At 38.5% G+C, this 21,567-nt stretch overlaps 1 protein-coding gene across 1 annotated transcript; it reads left to right on the top strand.

The window, feature by feature from the left end:
* The first annotated feature begins 4,679 nt into the window (after positions 1 to 4,679).
* On the top strand, positions 4,680 to 20,656 carry LOC105439512 (transmembrane prolyl 4-hydroxylase-like). The gene is made up of 10 exons (XM_030994469.1): positions 4,680 to 5,054; positions 9,541 to 9,622; positions 12,698 to 12,980; positions 13,559 to 13,792; positions 14,626 to 14,683; positions 16,213 to 16,349; positions 17,056 to 17,146; positions 17,926 to 18,052; positions 19,503 to 19,611; positions 20,335 to 20,656. The coding sequence occupies exons 1-10, from the start codon at positions 4,809 to 4,811 to the stop codon at positions 20,630 to 20,632; spliced, it is 1,665 nt and encodes a 554-aa protein (XP_030850329.1). The 5' UTR covers positions 4,680 to 4,808; the 3' UTR covers positions 20,633 to 20,656.
* Positions 20,657 to 21,567: the final 911 nt, after the last annotated feature.

Below are 21,567 nucleotides of genomic sequence, written 5' to 3' on the forward strand. Positions count from 1 at the left end.
GTCACTCTATTTTGTCGTCGATTAAATTTGTTTAGTGCTTCGTTATAAATAATGTAATGATATATTTTATTTCATTTTAGCGTTTAATCTAATACTTCGTTTTATTATGTTTTTTGTTTTTCTTTCTTCTTCTTCTATTTTTTCATTGGGGAAAGTTTAGCATTATATCGCGTTCAAGGTTTTATGTTGCTTCTCTTGTTTATAGCCACTTTTGAGAAGTCAGTAAATTTTATTATACTTATTTATGTTAATATTTTTCTCAGTTCTTTAGTTAGTTTAGTTTGTAGGCATTTTCATGTATGCAGTATTCTTATCTGACGAGTTTGTTAATTAAGGACAAACTCATAAGCTACTCATGAGGGACCTTAAATCCACAAGCCTTGCTTTCAACCAAGGTCACCTCATCTTTCTATTTTAACGCCATATTCTGTTAACTTGTTACATTCATGTCATATGTGTAGTGTTTTATGAAAGAAAGATGACTAAAAACTTGAACTTGAACTTGAACTTGATGTTGCTAAAGGTTGTGTGAAACCCCCCTCCATAGTAAATGAAATTCATCTGCCTTCTATAATTAAAAAAAAATATTCGCCTTAGTGGGCAACGTAGGCTCTAGTAATCTTTTAAGCCTTGCAATTTTATTTGTTAAAAAAATGCATGTTCACACACCTGTTAAATATCATTTTTAAATATTTCATGTAAATTACGATTTTATCGCGATCTTCTCAATCATTAACAAATCATTACATTGATTTTAATCATTGTTTTCTCATTCATTTTTGCCTTTGAATTTTAATAGTAGGATTTGGAGCCTATAATTTGTACAATTGTTTTCTAGTGTTTGCTACAGGGTTGTAAAATAAAGTCTTTTATATATATATTTATTTATATATATGTGTTTTTTGTTAAATGTCTCTGTTGCCCTTTTAGTCGATGATACGAAATGTATTTTAATTACTAAGAAGATTTGGATAGTCTCCTTCTCATGTCATGAAAATGATTAGTGCCTCGATTTTAAGGATGTCTAGCTACTACTACAGTTGGTTGCAGAGTCTGTGTGTCCTATGATGGCTAAAAATCTCAATTTTGGACTGGCAGAGAGGTCCACAGGTTAGGCAGGCAAAGTTTGGGGTTTGTGCTGCTGTTGTTCCTCTGGGCTTATTTCTCGTTTGACATCTCGAGCTTGCATGGTGCATCTTGGATTCGAAGCTGGCTGTACCCTTTATCGTGGCTTGTCTCCCTCCATTGGGATCTGTCAGCCGAGTCACATCACAAGTCTGGGAATTGATGTTGTAGTTACTAAGACTTCTTTTCAGAGTGTCATTGTAACGTTTGCATTGACCTTATCTGTTTCTCTTTATTATACAGTGGTTTAGTTCTCCAAAGAGGGGTTGCTCTGGTATGCGGGTGTAATACGCACGCCAAGTAATTTTATTGAACTTGGTTATTTTGACTGATTGAGGCACATATATATAATCAATGGTTATTCATTTAATAGTGCTTAGAACGCGTTTATAAAATGACGTTTCCTGGATGTCGGTCGGCCTTACTTGAAAACCCAAAATTAAAAAATGAATTGAAATCAGCGTGTCGACAAGATATAAAGTGTATTTGACCTATCAGGGTGAAGTTTTCGTATAACCAACATGGGACTCTTTCTTTTTCAAGTACCTTTTGGTCTGATGGATTAAAAGATGTTATTTACAGCAAGGCATGTTTACTATAATTGGCTAGATTGAATAAAATTTAAAAGGTTCAAATACATAAACAGCACCATTTGGTATCAGTGAATGTCTTCCATTGCGTGTTAAAGTGACTAATATTGATGTTAATGTGAAGAACAATGTACGTCGTAGAAGAATGCCATTCCTATTTATTAAAAAAGGGTTATGAATTCGTCCACTAGCTCATGAAGGAGTTATGAATATACTTGAGTTGATAATTAATAATAAAGATAAAATAGTGGACTCTACTGCGTTAGCAAGAATAATGGTATCTAATTACATTAATTTTTTGTATTTATTTATTTATTTATTTATTTATTTATTTTATTTTTATTTTTTTAATTTTTTTTTGAGAGGGGGGGGGGGGGGGGGTATACCTATGCGCCTATAGCTACAAACACCTGCACATAATTATTCACAACTGAGCGTTTTAAAGGGGCGCACTGCTTTAAAACAACATTCCTACTTTACTATACAGAGATGGTAAGGAAAAGGATATGACTCAACCCCCCCCCCTCCCTCCCCGGGTCGACTTCCCCCGCAAACGCAACGGTTTTGTAATGGTGCTATTGGACACATGAAAACACAATTCACTGCTGGAAACTGTATGGGCTTTTCAATGGATGTAATGACGCCCCCCTCAAACAAGAACACACGCACACCCTCACTCGGTGGAGTGTCGATCTTTCTGCCTTCTTCCCTGTGCCGACATAAATAGGAAAATTAGGAGAAAGGAGAGAAGGAGTGGGATAGATAGAGAGAGAGAGATAGAACGAGAGAGAGAGAGAGAGAGAGAGAGGGGGGGGGGGAGATAGAACGAGAGAGAGAGAGAGAGAGAGAGAGAGAGAGAGAGAAGAGAGAGATAGAGAAGAGCCTAATGAGGGAGAAACTTGGGCAACATGGAAATAAATTGTCACGATCGACTCATGTACTCCCCTATCATCTCCCTAATAATCTTTTTGAATTGCATACTCAGATTTCATCTGGTAAGATCAAAACTCATCATATCTCCTATAAGCTTACCAGTGGTGTGTCTGGGATCGGAGGACCCCCCTCATCCATCCAACAGATCCAAACACCCCCCTTTTTTGTCGTTCACTTTCCCGTTTCGTACATTGTCGCATCCTGAAAATTCAACTCGTGCCGATGTCACAGCGGGAAATTGAAGAGCGCTATCTAAAGGTCCGAATCGAATAGGAAGTTCTGATCTGGGAAATCAATGTTCTTCTTCTTCTTCTTCTTCAGTTGCAGTGTACACAGGCGCGTACGCAGGGGGGGGGGGGGGGTTAAACCCCCCCTTGAGTTTTGTGTGTGTGTATGTTTGTTTGTTTTTTGTTGTTGTTGAACCCCCCCCCCTTTTGAGTTTTTATGCCAATGGCTGCCAATGGCTGACCTAAAAAAAGGTGACCTTACCCCCCCCCCCCAACGGAACAAAATGTCAAATTTTTAAATTTCTAGACCAAAAAAAAAAAAATAGTGTCCTCTCACCCCTCTTACAAAATCCTGCGTACGCCACTGAGTGTACAGGCCATCGCCATGTATATTGCCGTACGGTTGAGGTGCACTGCAGATGTGTCTACAATGTATGATAAAAGTTACAGTTAACTGAGTGCGAGTAAAAACAACTTCCGTTTTAGCGGAGCTGGGTCTTTTATACCTCTTTCTTGAAGCTAATAACATTAAAGGGATAGTTGAGTTCTGTTTTCAGACCGCAAATGCCTTCAAAGTGTATGGTTATTGCTCTTATTCTTATCTATGACATTTCTAGCGCCCTTTTAGAACCTAAAATTGCTTTGAAGGTAATTTTAGACCCCAAAATGTGTAAAATTTAGCCAATACGAGCATACCAATTCAGCTCCACTGTAAAAAAAGTCATGGTGACCGTTAATTGATTATTTAATTAAAAATAACAATACATGGGCCAGCTGGTTGTGCGTAATATAAACAACACGAAAATTGCAACAACAAAAAATAACATCGGCATTGGCTGAAATACGATGTAAAAGGCGTTAATTACGTTTTTTTTTTAACGGGTTTTTCAAATTTTTGAAAATATCTAATATTTGTTGTGGTACACAAGTATTAGAAATCGTTATATTTCAGCCGTCTCTGAACCGATTTTGATCAAACAAAGATGATTTTGTCATTTGAATATTATGTTCTTTCAAATTTGACACTCAATTTTTCATTATCTCACAAAAAAATATTTTGTTGAGCGCCCTCTGCAACAGAACTCTACTATCCCTTTAACTGTGTTCTGAGGGAGGGGGTTACAGAGTCTTATTGTATCCGTCAGTACAGTCAAAGAGGTTTTGCATCTCCATAAACTTTTCGAATTGAGTAATCAAATCATATTGCTAATCAATATGCCCAAAATAGTTTATTATTGATTGAACTGATTTGTTTTTATTCATGTATACACTGCAGTTGAATATTCGCGCTAACGAACAGATTGATGTGAAATGAAAACATCAAAAATGAACGAAAAAATTAAGGGCTGATCTTCTCGATGAATGAAAGCAAATAAAATACCAACCTACCATTTAAGAGGAGCTCGGGAAATTCAAGCAAATGCTTTAAAGAAAAGAAAGCAAATTCTTTCAACAGGCCAATTTCGTAATCTAATCACATTTAAGGCATACATCTTTGTAAAGGTCCTCGTACCAAAATTATTTCATTCACCTAGCTGTTTCGAATAATTGTATTTCAATAGTCAGTTGCTAATACTTTTCAATCCATAATACGGGTCGAACAGTGGCCCGGAACAGTGGTTTTCAGTATTGAAACTTATGCATATCATCTGCTTAAATATGATAAGGTATATTTTATTACAACAAACATAGCGAGCCTTTGTCATAATCCTCGGGGAGGGGGGGGGGGGGACAAAACGCAAATGTCACAGTTCTCATAATGTTTGTCATCTATTTAGATTGAAATTCGCTCTATTGCTTTTGCCCTTCATTCTGAACCGCAATTAAAACACACTGAAAACTGCGCCCGTGTGTGCATGTGCACTTCAGAGTTCGCTCCTGTAATTGTGAGACCACATTAAGTGCCTTACTGTTGGGGGGAAACATCTGCAAAATGGCTTGCAACAACGTTGTAATTAAGACACCGCTGGTGCTCTGTTTCATAGCGATTATTTTCATGGTTGCTGCGTCGTCTGACGATGTCACCCTCGATTTCATTGACGTCGGCGCGGTGACGGAAGATGTAAGAATTGACGGGGACAACGTCGCAGTCAAAGAGGATGCTTTACGTGACTCGGTGGTCGAGGAGGAGGAGGAGGGGGAAGAGAGGTTGGCCTTACATCAGTTGGATCCTGTCGAGGTTGGTTTTAATATGTTTTAATATGTTTTCTTCTACAAGTACGCCGTAAAATGGGGGTGAAAAACAACTTCAGAGACATCACATGGTTAAAGATACTTTTTCACCACTCAGTGGGAGGGCCGGAGGGAGGGTGGTGGGGGGGGGGGGGGGGTGGTGATGGGGGCGGTTCCCATCGTGTTCCCCGTAATTACGCTATTCTAACAACGAGTGCATGACAAAGAATATGGTGGCGTGGAGTCAGTTTTGGAGTCGAGTTTGCAGTATGACTAAGGTACTGCAAGACAGTTCCAGGGCCCATATTCATAAAATCTTCCTAAGCTGTATTAGTCAACTAATTACATAGGCTATAGTACATAGTAAGTTGACAAATAGGCTTAGTAAGTTTTTTTTTAAATATGGGCCCAGGTGCCCTTTGACCAAGCCTTGCATGGTGCACCAAACGCTCTGGATGTAAAGGAAAAACATTGTTTTCCCTTCATATTCCAATTTCAATAACTTAGAAGCGTTTAATTCAGTTCCGTTCAAATATGCATAGTGCTCTTTTGAGTAGTATAATTTCCGTACGTTTCAATAGACCCGTTTACTAACTCATTCAAATGTATGGATGTCTCTTTTCTAGGGACCTCGTGAAGAGTTATTAATGAATGAAATTCAATTCTTGCAATCCAGTCTGTATACATTACTTGTTGCTATGTCGGGCAAGCATTTGGCCATCTTTCAGTTCGTCAAGAACGACCTTTGTTCAACAAGTATATACATAAAATATGACTATGTTAGTAAACCTGTCTATTATTGGCGTATCATAATATGAATAAGTTATTACATTGTGAAAATTGCAATGCGTTCTCAACAGTAAGCTTGAAATATTGTCGGGATTATGCACCCACACATACATTGATTATCTCTACCTCTCTGATAATAATAATATAAAGATTTCTAGGTATCTCTACTTGGCAATCATGCTGAAATTTACCGGTCATCTCTGTTAATAAGCCATTTTCGTAATGTAACAATGCATAGGCCTACGTCTTTTATGTAGTGCCTCGATTCGAATTATTTCATTCACCTGTTACGAATAATTATTGTATCTTAATGATCAGAATGCGAATTGCATGCATTATTCTTTTCCACGTAGTACAAACTTTATGGCTGTTCTACCTAATTACACGCAGGCGAGGATCCAGGATTTCTTAGGGGGGGGGGGGGGCCCAAATTTGAAATTATGCGAGCCAAATATTGGTACATAATGGTGACCAGCAGTGATGTAATTAGGGGGGGGGTGGGTGCAGGGAGGGGCGTGTTTCCACCCACCCTCCTCCGCGAAGTGCGGAAGCTTTGACATTGCAATAAATTATTAGAGAAAGAAGATGATTCGTTTTACCGTTCCCAAAAATAATCCTCGTCTGAATTATGTTCCCCCCTCGCGCGGAAGCTTTAACGTTTCATTCAATCATTAGAGTAAGAAGACAATTCGTTGTGTCGTGTTATCGACTCCTAATCTTCGTCTAAATTCAGTTTTCCCCCTCCCGCGCGAAGCGCGAAAGATTTTTTAGAGAAAGAATACCAATCGTTGTAACGTTCTCGACTCTTAATCCTTGTCTGAATATCAAAAATGTTCTTTGTCTACACCCTTTTCTTCATATGTCCTCTTCCTTTTCACTCCTCTATTTTTTTGGCCGGCCGTTTTTGGGGGACCATACTGCCCCCCTGGCTACGCGCCTGCGGTCAGATGAACATATTATGTTGATACCTTGTCCGCCCCCGGAAGGTCAGGGGTTTAAGGCAATAATTTACGGTCAGATTAGCACTCAGGGGTCCGCCTTAGGGCCCTAGGCGGGGTCCAGAGGGCAGAGCCCCGGAAGTTCAGGGGTTTTAGGCATTTAATTACGGTCAGATGAGCATTATTTTGATACCTAATTGTGACACTGGCAGGTCCCTAATTGGCGTGGGGTTCAGGGGTCGGAGCCCTTGGAAGCCCAAGGGTTTTAGGCACTCAATTACTCTACCTCATCGTATGGGAAATGTTGTTTCCACAGAGTTTTTGGATAATCTAATTACAAAAATAATGATAGCATTCAAGAGAGTGCGTTTCTATCTACTAGTGGGTGTTTTTAAAGTTTTTAATTTAGGCACAGGCTTTGGAGTTATAGTTTAATGGATTTTGTCTGACATTTTCTTGGGTTATGTAAAATGGATTTCAAGTTTAAAGATAATAGTCACGTTTGTATAGAGCTCCTATGTGTCTAAACGCCTTACATATTACCCCGGTCATTAGATTCCATTGCTAACAAAAAGTCGTGTATAGGTTTACTAGGAGATCCTCTCCGAAGCCGCTATCAATGTTATTGGAGACAGTCGAGTTATGGTACGTTGTTCCTTAATCATGGTCTATATAGCTTTTTGAGCAAATGCTGAACCGTGTATAATATTTTGATTATGATCTACGCGTAAAAACACATACACATATCAACATATAATTTAACTCGTGATTAAAAATGTGGATTTTCTATACCTTCACATTTTGTCTCATTTACATATAGATAGAACTTTTCTTGGCCACAGAAACCAACTCTCCTTTAAACACAAGTGCCATATGGTATTACTTTATCTCCCATGTAAATGAGACAAAATGTGAAGGTATAGAAAATCCACATTTTTAATCACGAGTTAAATTATATACACATATCAACATATAATTTAACTCGTGATTAAAAATGTGGATTTTCTATACCTTCACATTTTGTCTCATTTACATATAGATAGAACGTTTCTTGGCCACGGAAACCAACTCTCCTTTAAACCCTCGGCGGGGTCCAGGGGCAGAGCCCCCGAAGTTCAGGGGTTTTAGACATTTAATTACGGTCAGATAAGCATTATTTTAATACCTAATTGTGACACTGGCAGGTTACTAATTGGCGTGGGGTTCAGGGGTCGGAGCCCCCGAAAGCCCAAGGGTTTTAGGCACTCAATTACGGTCAGATGAGTATCAAGGGGCCCGCCTTAGGGCTCTTTGTCGGGTTCAGGGGGCAGAGCCCCCGGAAGTTCAGGGGTTTTAGGCGTTTAATTACGGTCAGATGAGCATTTTTTGATACCTTATTATTTTGTGACACCGGCAGGAAACTATTTGGCGTGGGGTCCAGGCGGCAAAGCCCACAGAAATCAGGGGTTTTAGGCATTAAATTACCAACAGATGAGCATCTAAGGGCCCGCCTTACGGCCCTAGGTGGAATCCAGGGGGCAGAGCCCTCGGGGTTTTAGGCATTTAATCATGGTCAGATGAGCATATTTTGATACCTCATTATAATGTGACACTGGCAGTTAACTATTTTTTTTCTTTCTTGCTCTCTTTCTTTTTTTCTTCTCTTTAATATACTTTTTCAAAAAAGTGGGTAGTGGGGGGGGGGGGGAGGGGGGTGGGGGTTCGAGGATCCCGATCTCCGCCGTTCCGCGAGCCCTGACATGTAGGCATCTCAAGAAGCATTTCCTTGCCTGGCTGTAAATTTAGGAGTTTGTCATTTTCCAACAAACGCATAAAAAAGTATAATATACTTAAAATTATGTCATTTCAGCATTATTTGTAAATCACCGTTATGGAATTAGAAATAAACCACGTTTGAATTTTATTTCCCCAAAGCCCCCCCCCCTATCAGTACGCCAGTGGCCCCCCCCCCGATCTACACCTTGTTGGCGGGAAAATTGCAACTGATATCCCTTACCTTTCTTCATTCTCTTTCTTTTTCTTTCCCTTTCTCTCCTCTTTTCCTTTCCCTTCCCTTCCTTCTTTCTTTTTTATGTTTGCTGGAGGAGGGCAAGTTCATTTTGGCCCCATCCCGCTCCACACATTGTTGGCGGGATTAACCGCAACTGATCTCCCTTTCTTTTCTACTTTTTCTTTCTTCTTCCTCTTTTTTGTTCCCTTTTAGCTCTCCTCTTTTAAGGCAAGGGCCTTTTGTCCCCCCCCCCGATCCACAATCTGTTGGCGGGAAAATTGCAACTGATATCCCCCTTCTTCTTCCTCTTTTTTCCTTCCCTTTATCTCCTCTTCTTCTTTTATCTTTCCCTTTCCTTCCTTCTATTTTATTTATTGATTGGGGGGGGGGGGGGAGGCAACAGCCTGGGAGGCAATTCCTTTTGCCCCACCTCCCCGATCTCCTTCATCCCTCTTTTCCTTTCTTCTTCGTCTTCTTTTTTCCCCTTTCTCTCCTCTTTCCCTTTCCCTTCTTTTCCCTCTCTCTGTCTCCTTTTTTTTTGCGGGGGGGGGGGGGGGGGCAAGGCCCGCTCGGCCCTCCCCCTGGATCCGCGCCTGATTACACGATTATATGCAATTCATATTGTGGCTATTGAAATACATTTCTTCGTTAACAGGCGAATGGAATCATTCGAAAAGACGCACTTCACAAAGAAGTATGCATTAGATTTGATAGCAGAGATACCGTCCATATTCATTATGTTTTATCTATGTTGCTGTACATGCATATACATGTAGGTTGGGTATGTACGAGAGGTAGAAGTTGCCCCTGGTAGAACCGTTCAGCTAAAGACTGTAGCCACAAAACCGCCAGCATTTGGTAAGTTTGAACCTATAATGATTACAATCTAAAGATGTCTGAAATCATCCTGTTTCTAAATGTTGCGAGTGAGTGAAGCGAGCGAGAAAGAAAGACTAGTGTTTCTTGGTTAAATGTATAATCAAATTTCTCTCATGGCACTTCTCGACATGTCTTGTGGCACCCCAAGGGTTCTACTGCACCCTGGTTGAAAATTACAGTCCTAGATGGTCAACATTTTGTGGGGGCAGATTGACCAAGCCAGGAGGGGGTATACCCCTTGCCCCTTCAGAGTGGAAAAAATGTTGCATTTCACATGAAACGGACAAACATACATACTGTACTCTCTGTCACGTATGTCCTATCTGTGAAATTTAAACGTTAGCAGTGTCCTAGTATTAAAATTATGCAAGGAAACCCGTTAATTTTCTAAACTTCACTGTAAGACACTATAATTGAGTTACTGACTGACTTCCTTTTTTCTTTTGGTCATAACATACATAAAACGAGCTGTAACGGGCACATGCGCATTTGTCTACATCAATAACCCACTTTTGTAATGGCCACAATTAAACTGATGTAATATTTTGCGCAGCACAAAACGTACGAACACTAGGAATAAGGGTCTGAAAATCAGACTTTTTAATTAAACGACCGCTATCGCTTAATTTGATCCAAATACTAACACTCATTATTTTTCTACAAATAAATATTTTCAAGCCCTTTTGTTTTGAGCGAAGTTCTATTTCAGTATAACCTATCAAATGCCGTTCGAATTTAACCTTTTCACTTTTTGGGCCTGCAAACAGGACGTTGCATTATACAATAGTGAATAACATTATTAATAGAGGATCATTGAACAAAATCAAATGGTAACAAAGAAATCCATCGATGATAGTTAAGCATCATATCATTTCAATCATAACAATTTTGTAGAATTTAGTTTAAAAAAGGAGCTCTGAACCAGCGCAGCTGAATATTTTTTATATAAAAGCTGCGCTATATAACTGTATTATTATTATTATTATTATTATTATTATTATTATTATTATTATTATAAAAACAAATTTGATAGTATGTCACTATATCAATTTCAGCGATAAATGCAAACAATTCTTTTACTGGTGAAAATAAAATCATTAAAACATCATAAAGTATCAAGGGTTGGTTAGTTACACGAAGGTGTCAGGCACTATTATAAATGAAACAATGTATGAACAGAGGACTCAATATGTGAATAAAATATGACGGATTGTTATAGAAGCTAAATGATAACACCATGACTCACACCAGACCTGACTCACACATAACTCAAAATGGGCGATTTTGCCAAAAAGGATTCGCGGAGGGGAGAGGGGGGGGGGGGGGATGTTTGAAAAACTGGATGATTGAACATGTGTACAAATCCCCCAAAACACCAACAAATACACACTCACACCTTTATATAAACCTGCAATTTCAACCTATAATATGATCGCTCTATACAAGCTTGATTAAGCATATTTCTGTCATTGTTATCATCATTATTACCAGTCAAAAAAATTATGATGTTTAAACTATTTGCATGAGTTTACATGTTGTAGTGTAGTTTGTGTCCATTGTTTGGCAAAAGATTCACGATAATCGGTATTATTTTCGACCTAACGTTATCGCTTCCCTGAACACATGACAATACATGACTTTTGCCACGTGGCTGTTTGGACTTGGCAATGGCTTTTGATTCATAGCATGTAGGCAGTGTGATGAAACTAAATAAATATTACACTGGCTACGTGTTCGATTGTTCTTTGAATAAAGGAAACAAATATTTAGACAAACGAGATATGAAACTTCTGTTTGCTGTTCATGACAAATTAGTAATCGCAATGAGAAAGATACAAACAAATGCACATCGATCTGGGTTTAAAAAAAAAATCTGCTGCCATAATAATTATGATGTGTGAAGGGTGACACAAAGATGAACAGTGATCATGTATAGATGAAATTTTGCCCTTTTCTGTTAAATTTAATTTTTGAAATTATTATAAGATTAACTGGTTACTGGTAATGGGTTAATGTTATTTATTTTCAAGATTTTCAAGTTTTCAAGAGCAGAAACAAAAAATAATGCTCACTACCCCCCCCCCCCCCCCTCGGGACCCCTTATTTGGCCCCCTCTCCTGCCGCCGGCTGGATCCGCCCCTACCTTGAGGTACTCCGCTTTTATTCAACTGTTATTAAATCACTGATACATCCATTTATTGATCCATTTTGTCAATTAAGCAAATATTCAAAAAATCATCTAAATTCTACTGAAGAGACCCCGAAATATCTTAGTTTTGTAATAATTATATGAGGAATAAGGTCAAATTCCCTCCGTAAATACCCGAACTTAATATTCGCTTTAACAAAATACGCTTTATGAATGAGTTTATCTTCGTTGTGTCTTTAGACTCATAGTAATAATATTATACATTTATAAATCCCTAAAGCGCAGAAATTGTACAATAACTATACTCTGCTGAGCTTCAAGAGCTTTTGTTGTGCTTGCAACTGCAATTGCAGTTAAATGAAAAGAGGTGATTTTTAATTCTACGGAGAGTCATTCAACAAGACGGGGGTTGCAAATGCCGATAACCCTTGTTCTGTCCGATGGGGTCCGCAGTAATAAGATACATAATAACCCCAATCATGCACATAAATATGATAAATATATACTAATTCATTTACGTAAATGAATGAATAGAAATTAAATTCAGCAAGGATGAATCGGCAGAATTCATAGACCCACGAAGGCTAGATTTATGATTGAGTTAAAAGCGTCATCTAAAATGCTTAATAGGAACTGAGAATGAAACAAATCTTGCAAATAGGTTCATGTTTAATGGAATTACACTTGTTTCAGGAATTTAATAAGTGTTTGAATATTCTCTTGAACGAAGCAAGTAAGAGGGAGTCTTCAATGCAGTCTGGTGCCTTGTGTTATTGCTGAGTTAACTGGAATTCAGAGTAAACAGATTGTTGTTGGAAGTTTCTAGGCGGAAAACATGGACACAAATGACCATGCATGTTGGTAGTTCGAGTATGTCACAGATGGTTAAAATATTTTATTAACAGAAATATTTAATCTGCTGACCCCTGATGAGTGCGATCATTTGATGAAGCTTGGTGAGGACCAGGGACTCCATCGCAGTCGGACCATCGCATCCGTGTTCAATGTGAAGTACGGCCTCTACGCAGAGGATGGGGTAACGCTGGTATACAACGTAGCGGAATGGAACCAGACGTTTAACACCTTCGATCTCAACGAGGATGGGACGATAGATTACAAGGAGCTGCACAGATGCCTGCCTGTACTGAAGGATCGCGACGTGGAGCTGAGCCTGGCTCAAGTTATAACGTAAGTTGTGTTTCACGAAAAACACGTAGCGGTGTTGTGGTCTAGTGGATAACTAACTCACCGGACAACGGATCACAAGGTGCAGGTCTCGAGCCCCTGCAACAGTGTGCTTTGGCAAGAATTGATCTACATTTGCCACACTCGATGTTAATGAGAACCTGGCAGGAACTAATTCCCGTCCCGGTTGAGATCTCATGTAGGTTGAGATCGAATTGTTTTTTAAAATTAATGTTAGTATTATTATTATCAATAGTAGTGCGAAATTTCTAGACAATAAATTAAAAAAACAAAAAAACAAAACAAAACAGAAACGTGTTAATTTGATGCGTTCGATTATTACTTGATGGCAACAAGAATCATTTAGTTGGAATCTTTGCGATCGACCTTTCGATTGACAAACGTCATGTTCGCATTGCATACCCAAATGTGCATCAATTTTTTTTGTCAAAATGATATCATGGTTTATTTAATTTATTTAATTTATTTTCTATATCTTATAATCTAGTCCAAAGATTTTATATTTGTGTCTATTGAAGAGGTGTGAGATAAACTTTGAATCTTCAATCTCGATTTCGAAGGCTTTTGACGGATCTTGATCTGGATGCAGACTCTAACGGCGTCCTCGACTTGAACGAGTTCTGGGCGATGATGACCCGGGGCTTGGATGACCAGGTCGATCAGTGGCTGGGGAGACTGCAAGCTGGCGAAATTATCACCGATGATAAAGTCAAAGGTCAACATAGAATAAGCGAGCAAGCTTGGCTCCATTTTATCACATCAAATGACCAGCTTTTGAGAGAGCTTCCATACAGGTGAGTTGAAAAGATTTGAATTAGGAGGTCACAAACTCTGGCCATTAAGATGTGGCAAGTTCTACACCCCCTTCCTGTACCGATGACTTTAGTCATTAGTCATATCGAGCTGACTAATTACGTGAAGGTGTCGTGGTATTAATGTGGTTCATTCATTTTCAATCCCGAGGCTGAGGGTTCGAATCCCAGCCCGGCAGCGATATTTTTTTCCCAAACAGGTTTGCCAATGCTAATATATCCGGTCATCTGATTGGCTGATATGTTACGTCATTAGCAATGACGTAACCGTTAGGGTGACAGATAGGGTTATAGAAATCATGCAGAATCACTTTTCATCAACCCATCGTTGGCTCAATCGGTAAGGACAGCATGTTACTAATAGCACTCTGAAGTTGACTTGAGAGTTCATATCTCAGTTTATTCAGTTTTGTTTTGCCTTTATAAATAGTGAGGCAAAGCAATAAATAATCAAAGTCTAATTGTTTGTGATCTCTTTCTAAGCTTCTAATGACGTAGAACATATCAGCCAATTAGAAGAACGGAAATATAAGAAATTGCAAACCTGTTTGGGAATACAAATTTCGCAGCCCGGCACTAACGTTATTTGACAGGAAAGATGCCGCAGATGAGGCTTTTATATATGGTGCTAGAACCTGATTGCTAGCAATACAGTACACATTATTTAGATCAGGAACGTCTATTTACAATTATTATCTTGATGAATAGTATTATTATGTTATAATTATTATCATCAATTTTTTAAATTGTAGTTATTAGTATTGTTATTATTATCATTATCATTATCACCATCATCATTATTATTACTGTTATAGAATTTCAGCATTAACAGGTCTCCATCCCGACATTGTGCGGTCCAGTGAAAGCATGCAGGTAAAAGTTGCTTACATTTCTCAAAATGAATATCTCCCGAAAGAAAATACTTGAGTCATTGAATTCAAATCAAATGTACTACCAAATATTGTAGCTCCATTTGCCGACATGCCAAGTTATGTCATACATAGCCCAAATTAATGTGAAATATTGGACCCAGTTATACTCACTTACACTGTTCATAATAACTAAACATATCGGATTAAATACTCTCTTCGAAGATGAACTTATATACAAATATGTCTAGTAACTATGAAGTTGATGGTAGAACGTTAAGTATCAATATTTTTGATAGGGTACTATGGCGACATGCACGATAAGTGTTGCTGAGGTTGATTATTACATATATTTTACATTAATTTTTTAAACAAAATGTACCTCACAACGGAAAAAGAAGATAACTCAATATTCATAGTTTATAACCATCCGAATTTGAAGTCTAATGAAGTTACGGCATGCTGTTATTCAGATTCTTTATCAATGAATAAATGATTCCTTATACGGTTTCTTTCTCACAATTTATTCATCACAGCCCAAAACATGGTAGGATACATACCTCATTTTTATTGGTCAAGAAGAGATTGACTATTCTATTACCCTGCTTTTGGGGTATGGTGTGGTATTTATTGAATCATGCATTGCACATGGATATCCATTGCACATTAAAAACGAGTGTACAATTTAAAACATCATTAAAGTATCATTTACATAATTATAAGTACACGTATATTTCAAATGTTTATTCTGAATTTTGTACCAAATGTAAAACAAAAGCAAAGATACGAGCAAGAAGGAAAATGGGAATATGTACCTTAACAAAACATGAATTCAAATTATTTATTTCCCCATTCTGATAGGTAAAAGCGTATACATATTATATACCTCATGAATAGATTCATATTCACTGATTGGTCAAAACTATATCACATGGGAAGGCACATCTCGATCTATCATTGCTTCAGAGGGTTGACCCAAGGTTAAAAAAAACCTGTGATAGAACGCGTAATCCCTCCGCGACTTTTGCACACACAACGCGTACGGGATTTCAAATGCCTCCAGCGGGCAACTCCCTCTGTGTCACGGCGCTCACGCCGTGCAATTTACGCTGGGTAGCAGTAACTGCACTACTTTACTGCAGTACTTGTTTAGATTGGATTTCCGTATGTTGGATTTCTTTTAGCGTTGGACATTTGAAACTTTTGAACTTCGAAAGACTGTAAATATGTTAAATAGACTAGTTGGATTTCCTTTCTTAAACTATATATTCATGAATCGACGAAAAGTATGAGGTATAATTTATAAAACAAATATGGACTGCTCTGTAATCGGATAGTGGTGAAAATTATCACTCCCTCGGTGGTGTTCATACCGGCCCTTCTATCACCCCCTAGGCTCCTCCTCAAAGGTGATAGAAGGGCCGTATGAACACCACCTTGGGAATGATAATGTTCACCATAGCATCCTCATGAGCAGTCAATATTTGTATACTGTTACCCTTTAAAGCCACTGTTCTGATTGATCAAGAGCAGGTTGCACGCTATTACCCTGGTGGATACTACCATGCCCACTACGACTCCGTGGAAATCAACCCTAGGACGAGCTGCATCCAGAGCATGATGACCTTACAGAACGTTAGTAATCTCCACCCTAAAGGAAGGATATGCAGGTACAAACCACATACCACTACCCCCCCCCAAGTAAAAAAAAAAACACCCTACTTTGATTGTTTCTCATCAATGAATATCTGCCCTGCCACGACCGTATCACCCATCCCCTTTCTCTTAATCCGCCTATAGTATTTTAAGATAGATTACTGTATTAACCTTCAAAAGACACTGTATGGCAGTTTGCCATCACTGTCTGCCAAGTTGGAAATAAATTGTACAGTGTGTTCCCTTGTGTTGCCTAATGTACTACACATGTAAAACACACCACGGTATGCTTGTTTGCAAACATATCGTGGAAACACTCCGATTACTGATATGATTACAAATACTTCATCCTTGCCAAAACTGAAGTCAGTTTAAATGTCAATTGTAGTGTAAACATGTAAATGTGACCTCTGGTGGTATCGCTTGCTGGAAAAGGTGTCAGTCAAACGCTTTTTTCAATGTACAATACTAATATAATTTTCAAGTTATGATGAATTCAAGTTAAATATCTAAAGATCAGATGAACATAGACATAATGATGATGGAATATTTAAATATCGTTCTGTTAGAAGAACAGATAACAGTATAATTATATTAGTTTTCTAAACTTAATATGACCTAAATGAGAGTGCTTAAGATTATTATATATATACGATATGTCTTCTCACAGGTATTTGGTCCTAGATTGAATTTGAACTAACTTCAATACCTTATTTGTAGGTACATCACCATCATGACATATTTGAATGACGTCGAGGAAGGAGGTGAGACAGCATTTCCATATGCTGATAATGCAACATACAGCGCTGAGGTAAAGACCTGGGTCCCGTTTTATGAAGAGTTACGATTGATCCGAATAAACCGCAAGTCTTCCAATCAATCGCAAGTTTGCAGTCTCCAATCTCTTTTGTGCATATTTGCAATTGATATCAACTGTTTATGAGACGGGGCTAAGGGGCCTGTGTCATAAAACTTAACTATCGATATCAACTGCCACAAATCTATTACACATTTACTGACAGAAAATTTAATGCAACTCCTTTAGAAGTTCAGATCATTGTGAATTACAAGTTTATAACAAACAAAACCCATGAACATCAAATCCGAAACTTCACACCATGCCCTGGTTTTCATGCATCAAGAACTTGCATCTGCAATAATGTAGAGGCTAGATGCTGTTTCTAGTCCACTATTGTGCATTATAATTTGCCCAGTTGCCCTTGATTAGAGTTGCGGAATTGAAGCATCGTGATCAGTCCTTATAATAAAGCCGTTAGCGTGATACGTAGTTTTTTTCAGCATAAGCCTCTCTTCAGTTTTGGAAAAAAACCCTGCAGCTCCTGAAATCTTTCATTTTATTGACTGAAGACAGCTTTACATATTAACTAGCATGTATTTTTGCAACCACTCAAGGCTGAGGTATTCCCTTTTTCTTGTTCATTCCACTTTTGGGTTTTATATTAGTTTCGATTTGTAGCAGAGTTAAATTCCCGAAAACATATAAGAACATAAAGTGCTTGACATGTACTTTGATGCAATTGACAATAATGATTCACTAGTAAAACTTTCTAACGTTTATAATTCATTCAGGTTGCTATTGAAAATGAGCCAACCACGACAGATCTGAAGAACCATTGTCATGATGCCAATATGGTAATACACCCTGCCAAGGGCAAGACTGTCATGTGGTATAATCACCTAGTCGACCCGGAAACAGGTATTTCCAGTGGCTTAATGACTTTGTTGGGGTCAGAACTCATCAAATCTGCATCACCACCAATTAGTAGAATGCAGGGGCGGCGGAGCGTCTTCTTAAATAGGGAGACATTGGTATATATACCCCTACATCGTCATGATGGTGATTACATTACCAGTATTGATATCAATATTTGTTTCTTTACCTGGTACAAGATACTGCTTAATTAAGCAAAACAATTTGCATTTGGGTGTAATGGTCTGAATATTAATTTTCGATCGAGCGAAGCGGCCGAGCAAACAATTTAAGATTTGTGAGGTCCCAGTGCGAAAAATTACATCTTATAAAGAATACAAAAAACAAACCCTGATGAGTATTTAGCACAATATAATGAAGAAAGACTAAAAAGCTCTTTTATAAGTAACAAAATTACAACATTTGTAAATGCGAGCGAGCGTAGCGAGTGAGCTCTAGGTAGAAAAGGGGCTCTAAATCGTCTTTAATTAGGAGTGCGTGTTGTGGGGAAAAGAAAGTAGGCACTTATCAAAAGGGAAAAGGACGGTTATTAGAAAAGAGTAGGTGCTCGTATCGAAGTAAAAAGGCAATTATCAGAGATAAAATTGGCTCTTCTTGCACCTTAAAGGGAACAGAGATGAAAAAAGGCACATGTGAGAATGGAAATGGGGAATATCATAATGTTGAAGGGAAGGGGTAGCTATCAGATTTTAATAGGTGCATTTATCCGATATTAAAAAAGGGCATTTTGAAAAGAGGGAGGGGCTCATATGAAAAAGGAAAAGGGGCACTTATCCGGAGGAAATATGGCACTTATTAGAAAGGAAAAGGGGCACGTGTCAAAATAAAAGAGGCTCTTATCAAAGTTGGAAAGTAGCATTTAAGATAAAGGGAAGAGGGTTATTATTAAGAAGGAAAAAGTACACTAATTAAAAAGGAAAAGAGGTACGTGTCAAATTAAAAAAGGGCCAAAATATCAGAGGTTAAAAAGGAAATTTCTCGCACCTGAAAAGACGTAGTCACCAGAAATGAAAAGAGAGGGAGCGGACAATTATTAGAAAAGAAAAGGGGCACTTGTCCTATGTAATAATGGGCTTTTTGGAGGCACTGTTCCCCCTCCCCCTCCTAAATCTATTTGGGGGTCGACTGCCCCCCCCCCATCAGTACGCCAGTGGGTATATCTGTTGTACAATTTTAGGAAGGGAACTGCTAGATTTTCATGTCATTACACATTTTGAAAACGATATTCCTTACAAAAATGGCAATAAAATCAAAAGCCCTCAGAAAAGACTTTCCTACCCAATAAAACAATAGCCAATAGGCGAAATCTCGTTTGACTATAGCGTCTGAACAGAATTCTTTTTTATTCTGTCTTGTGTCACTTTCATCTTCTCCGTAGCATAACATCCTAACTTCTCTTTATATATTAAAAAAAATATATATCTGACATTTTCAGGTTGGCTAGGGGCACAGGATAAATATTCTCTACATGGTGGATGTAAAGTAAAGCGTGGAGTCAAGTGGATAGCAAACAACTGGATAGCTGTAGATGACATATACAGTCAGTGAGTATTCCAATGTATTCCCTTATCTTGCGCGTGTGGTATATCAACGATGATCCCCGATATACTTATTTTTCAGGTTTCCAACAAATCCGAATACATGAGGTGGGTAAGCGCGCGCGCGCGCGCGTGTGTGTATGTATGTATGCGTGTGTGCGTGTGCGTGCGTGCGTGTGGGTTTGTGCAAAATGTCATATTTCGAGTTTTCGCGAAATTCTTGGAGGACCTTTGGTAGGTGCAGCCTAACCTTTTCACTTTTGATATCTTAATTCGCGATCGGGTATGTCAAAACAATTTTTGAGAAATTCATTTTATTGCCATTTTTATTGAACACATTCTTGTTTTGTCCAAAAACGCCTGAATCCGAAACATAAACCTTAGTAAAGAACTTTCGTTCGATGACATGACAAATGTTTTCAGACGTCAGCATATTTCGAATAATGACCCCAAAATCAAATTCATTGCCATTTTTCTGAAACATCGAGGTCACCTTTAGGATGCCTGAAAACCTCAAGACACCAAAGAGGAACCCAATCAGAGAATATGAGTATTTTTGCCAAAAATATTGGGGCTCAAGCTCCCTCTTTCCCCCAAAAACCTCGATAATTGCCAGGTTCAGCAATTAACTTGAAATGAGACTGCTGCAATAGTCATCATCATCATTATCAATAATATTGTTATTATTCACAGCAAACTATAACGTATTTATTAAATTTGCGTTTGCAGACAAATGGAGTTTCATAAGAAATATTTTGCGAAGCACGCAGTTCCAGGATCCAAGCCAGCATTGACAGTACAAAGCGATAGGATGGAAACAGACGCATACACTGTGGATTCTTCGACCGGCACAAAATCATCCAGTGAAGACATCGATATTGGTTCTTCAGAGACGACAAACGCAGCTTCAGAAAAAGCCAAGGCACAACGGGAGGGCGCTGGTCAAGATGGAGAGCCGCAAGACGGTCTTGTTGATGGGTCACGTGATACAGCTGCAGAACCTGGCGGGTTAAAGGGAGAACTCTGATCTCCGTGTCTCACCCACCCCGTCCCCCACCCCGTCCCCCACCCCGTCCCCCACCCCACCCCACCCCACCCCACCCTCTATTCGTTTTTGAGGGATTTTAATTGTTTATATTTTATTAGATTATTTTACCTGACGGCTAAGAAAGCATGTGTATGCTCTTAGGTAAGGAACCAGGGGACCGACGGCTTTAAGTCCTCTCCGAGGACTTGGTAATGAGGATTCATGTCTTACCAAAGGGCACCACAGCACATCGACTTGGGTTTCGAACCCGGGACATCCCGGTAACAAGATCTTTGCTCTACCATTGAGCCAACTGTGCTTATATTTATTATTTTCAACGTTAATGGGTACGCATAATGTCAAAGAAATGTTAAGTATACAGTCAGCTTCCAATTTCAGAAACCCTAGGGCCAAAGCAATTTAGTGATAAAAAGATAAAAATATTTTGCGCTTTATATAAGGTTCATATTTTTTTTTAATGAGTTGTAGAATCTTGGTCAGTGTACACTCCAAACCGATTTTTCTATTTGATACAAACATTTTGCGTTGCATGAAATCTCTGTTGTATGCAGTGTTTCGTTTTCGCTACAGGGTCTCAGAAACTTTCGCACCAATGATGTTTTGACTTTATATTCGATTTATCTGCTATTTCATTTAGTTGTGTATGTTCTCATGAAACTCATGCGCAGAGTAAATTATCTATTTAATAAATAGGTCAATAGCATTTAATCTAATATTTCTTTTTTTTCTTCAATATTCTTTTTTTCTTCTTCTCCTGCTTCTCCTCCTCGTTTTTCATTGGGAAAGGTTAGCAGGATATCGCGTCTAAGGTTTTATGTTGCTCAAGGCTGGGTCAGATTTTTCCCTATAACCAATGAAATTCATCTGAAATTTATATTTAAACAAAAATATATGCCTCCGCGGTAAACGAAGAT

The sequence above is a fragment of the Strongylocentrotus purpuratus genome, unplaced genomic scaffold (assembly GCF_000002235.5).
Source record: "Strongylocentrotus purpuratus isolate Spur 01 unplaced genomic scaffold, Spur_5.0 spur5_scaffold_21, whole genome shotgun sequence".
NCBI classification, from domain to species: Eukaryota; Metazoa; Echinodermata; class Echinoidea; order Camarodonta; family Strongylocentrotidae; genus Strongylocentrotus; species Strongylocentrotus purpuratus.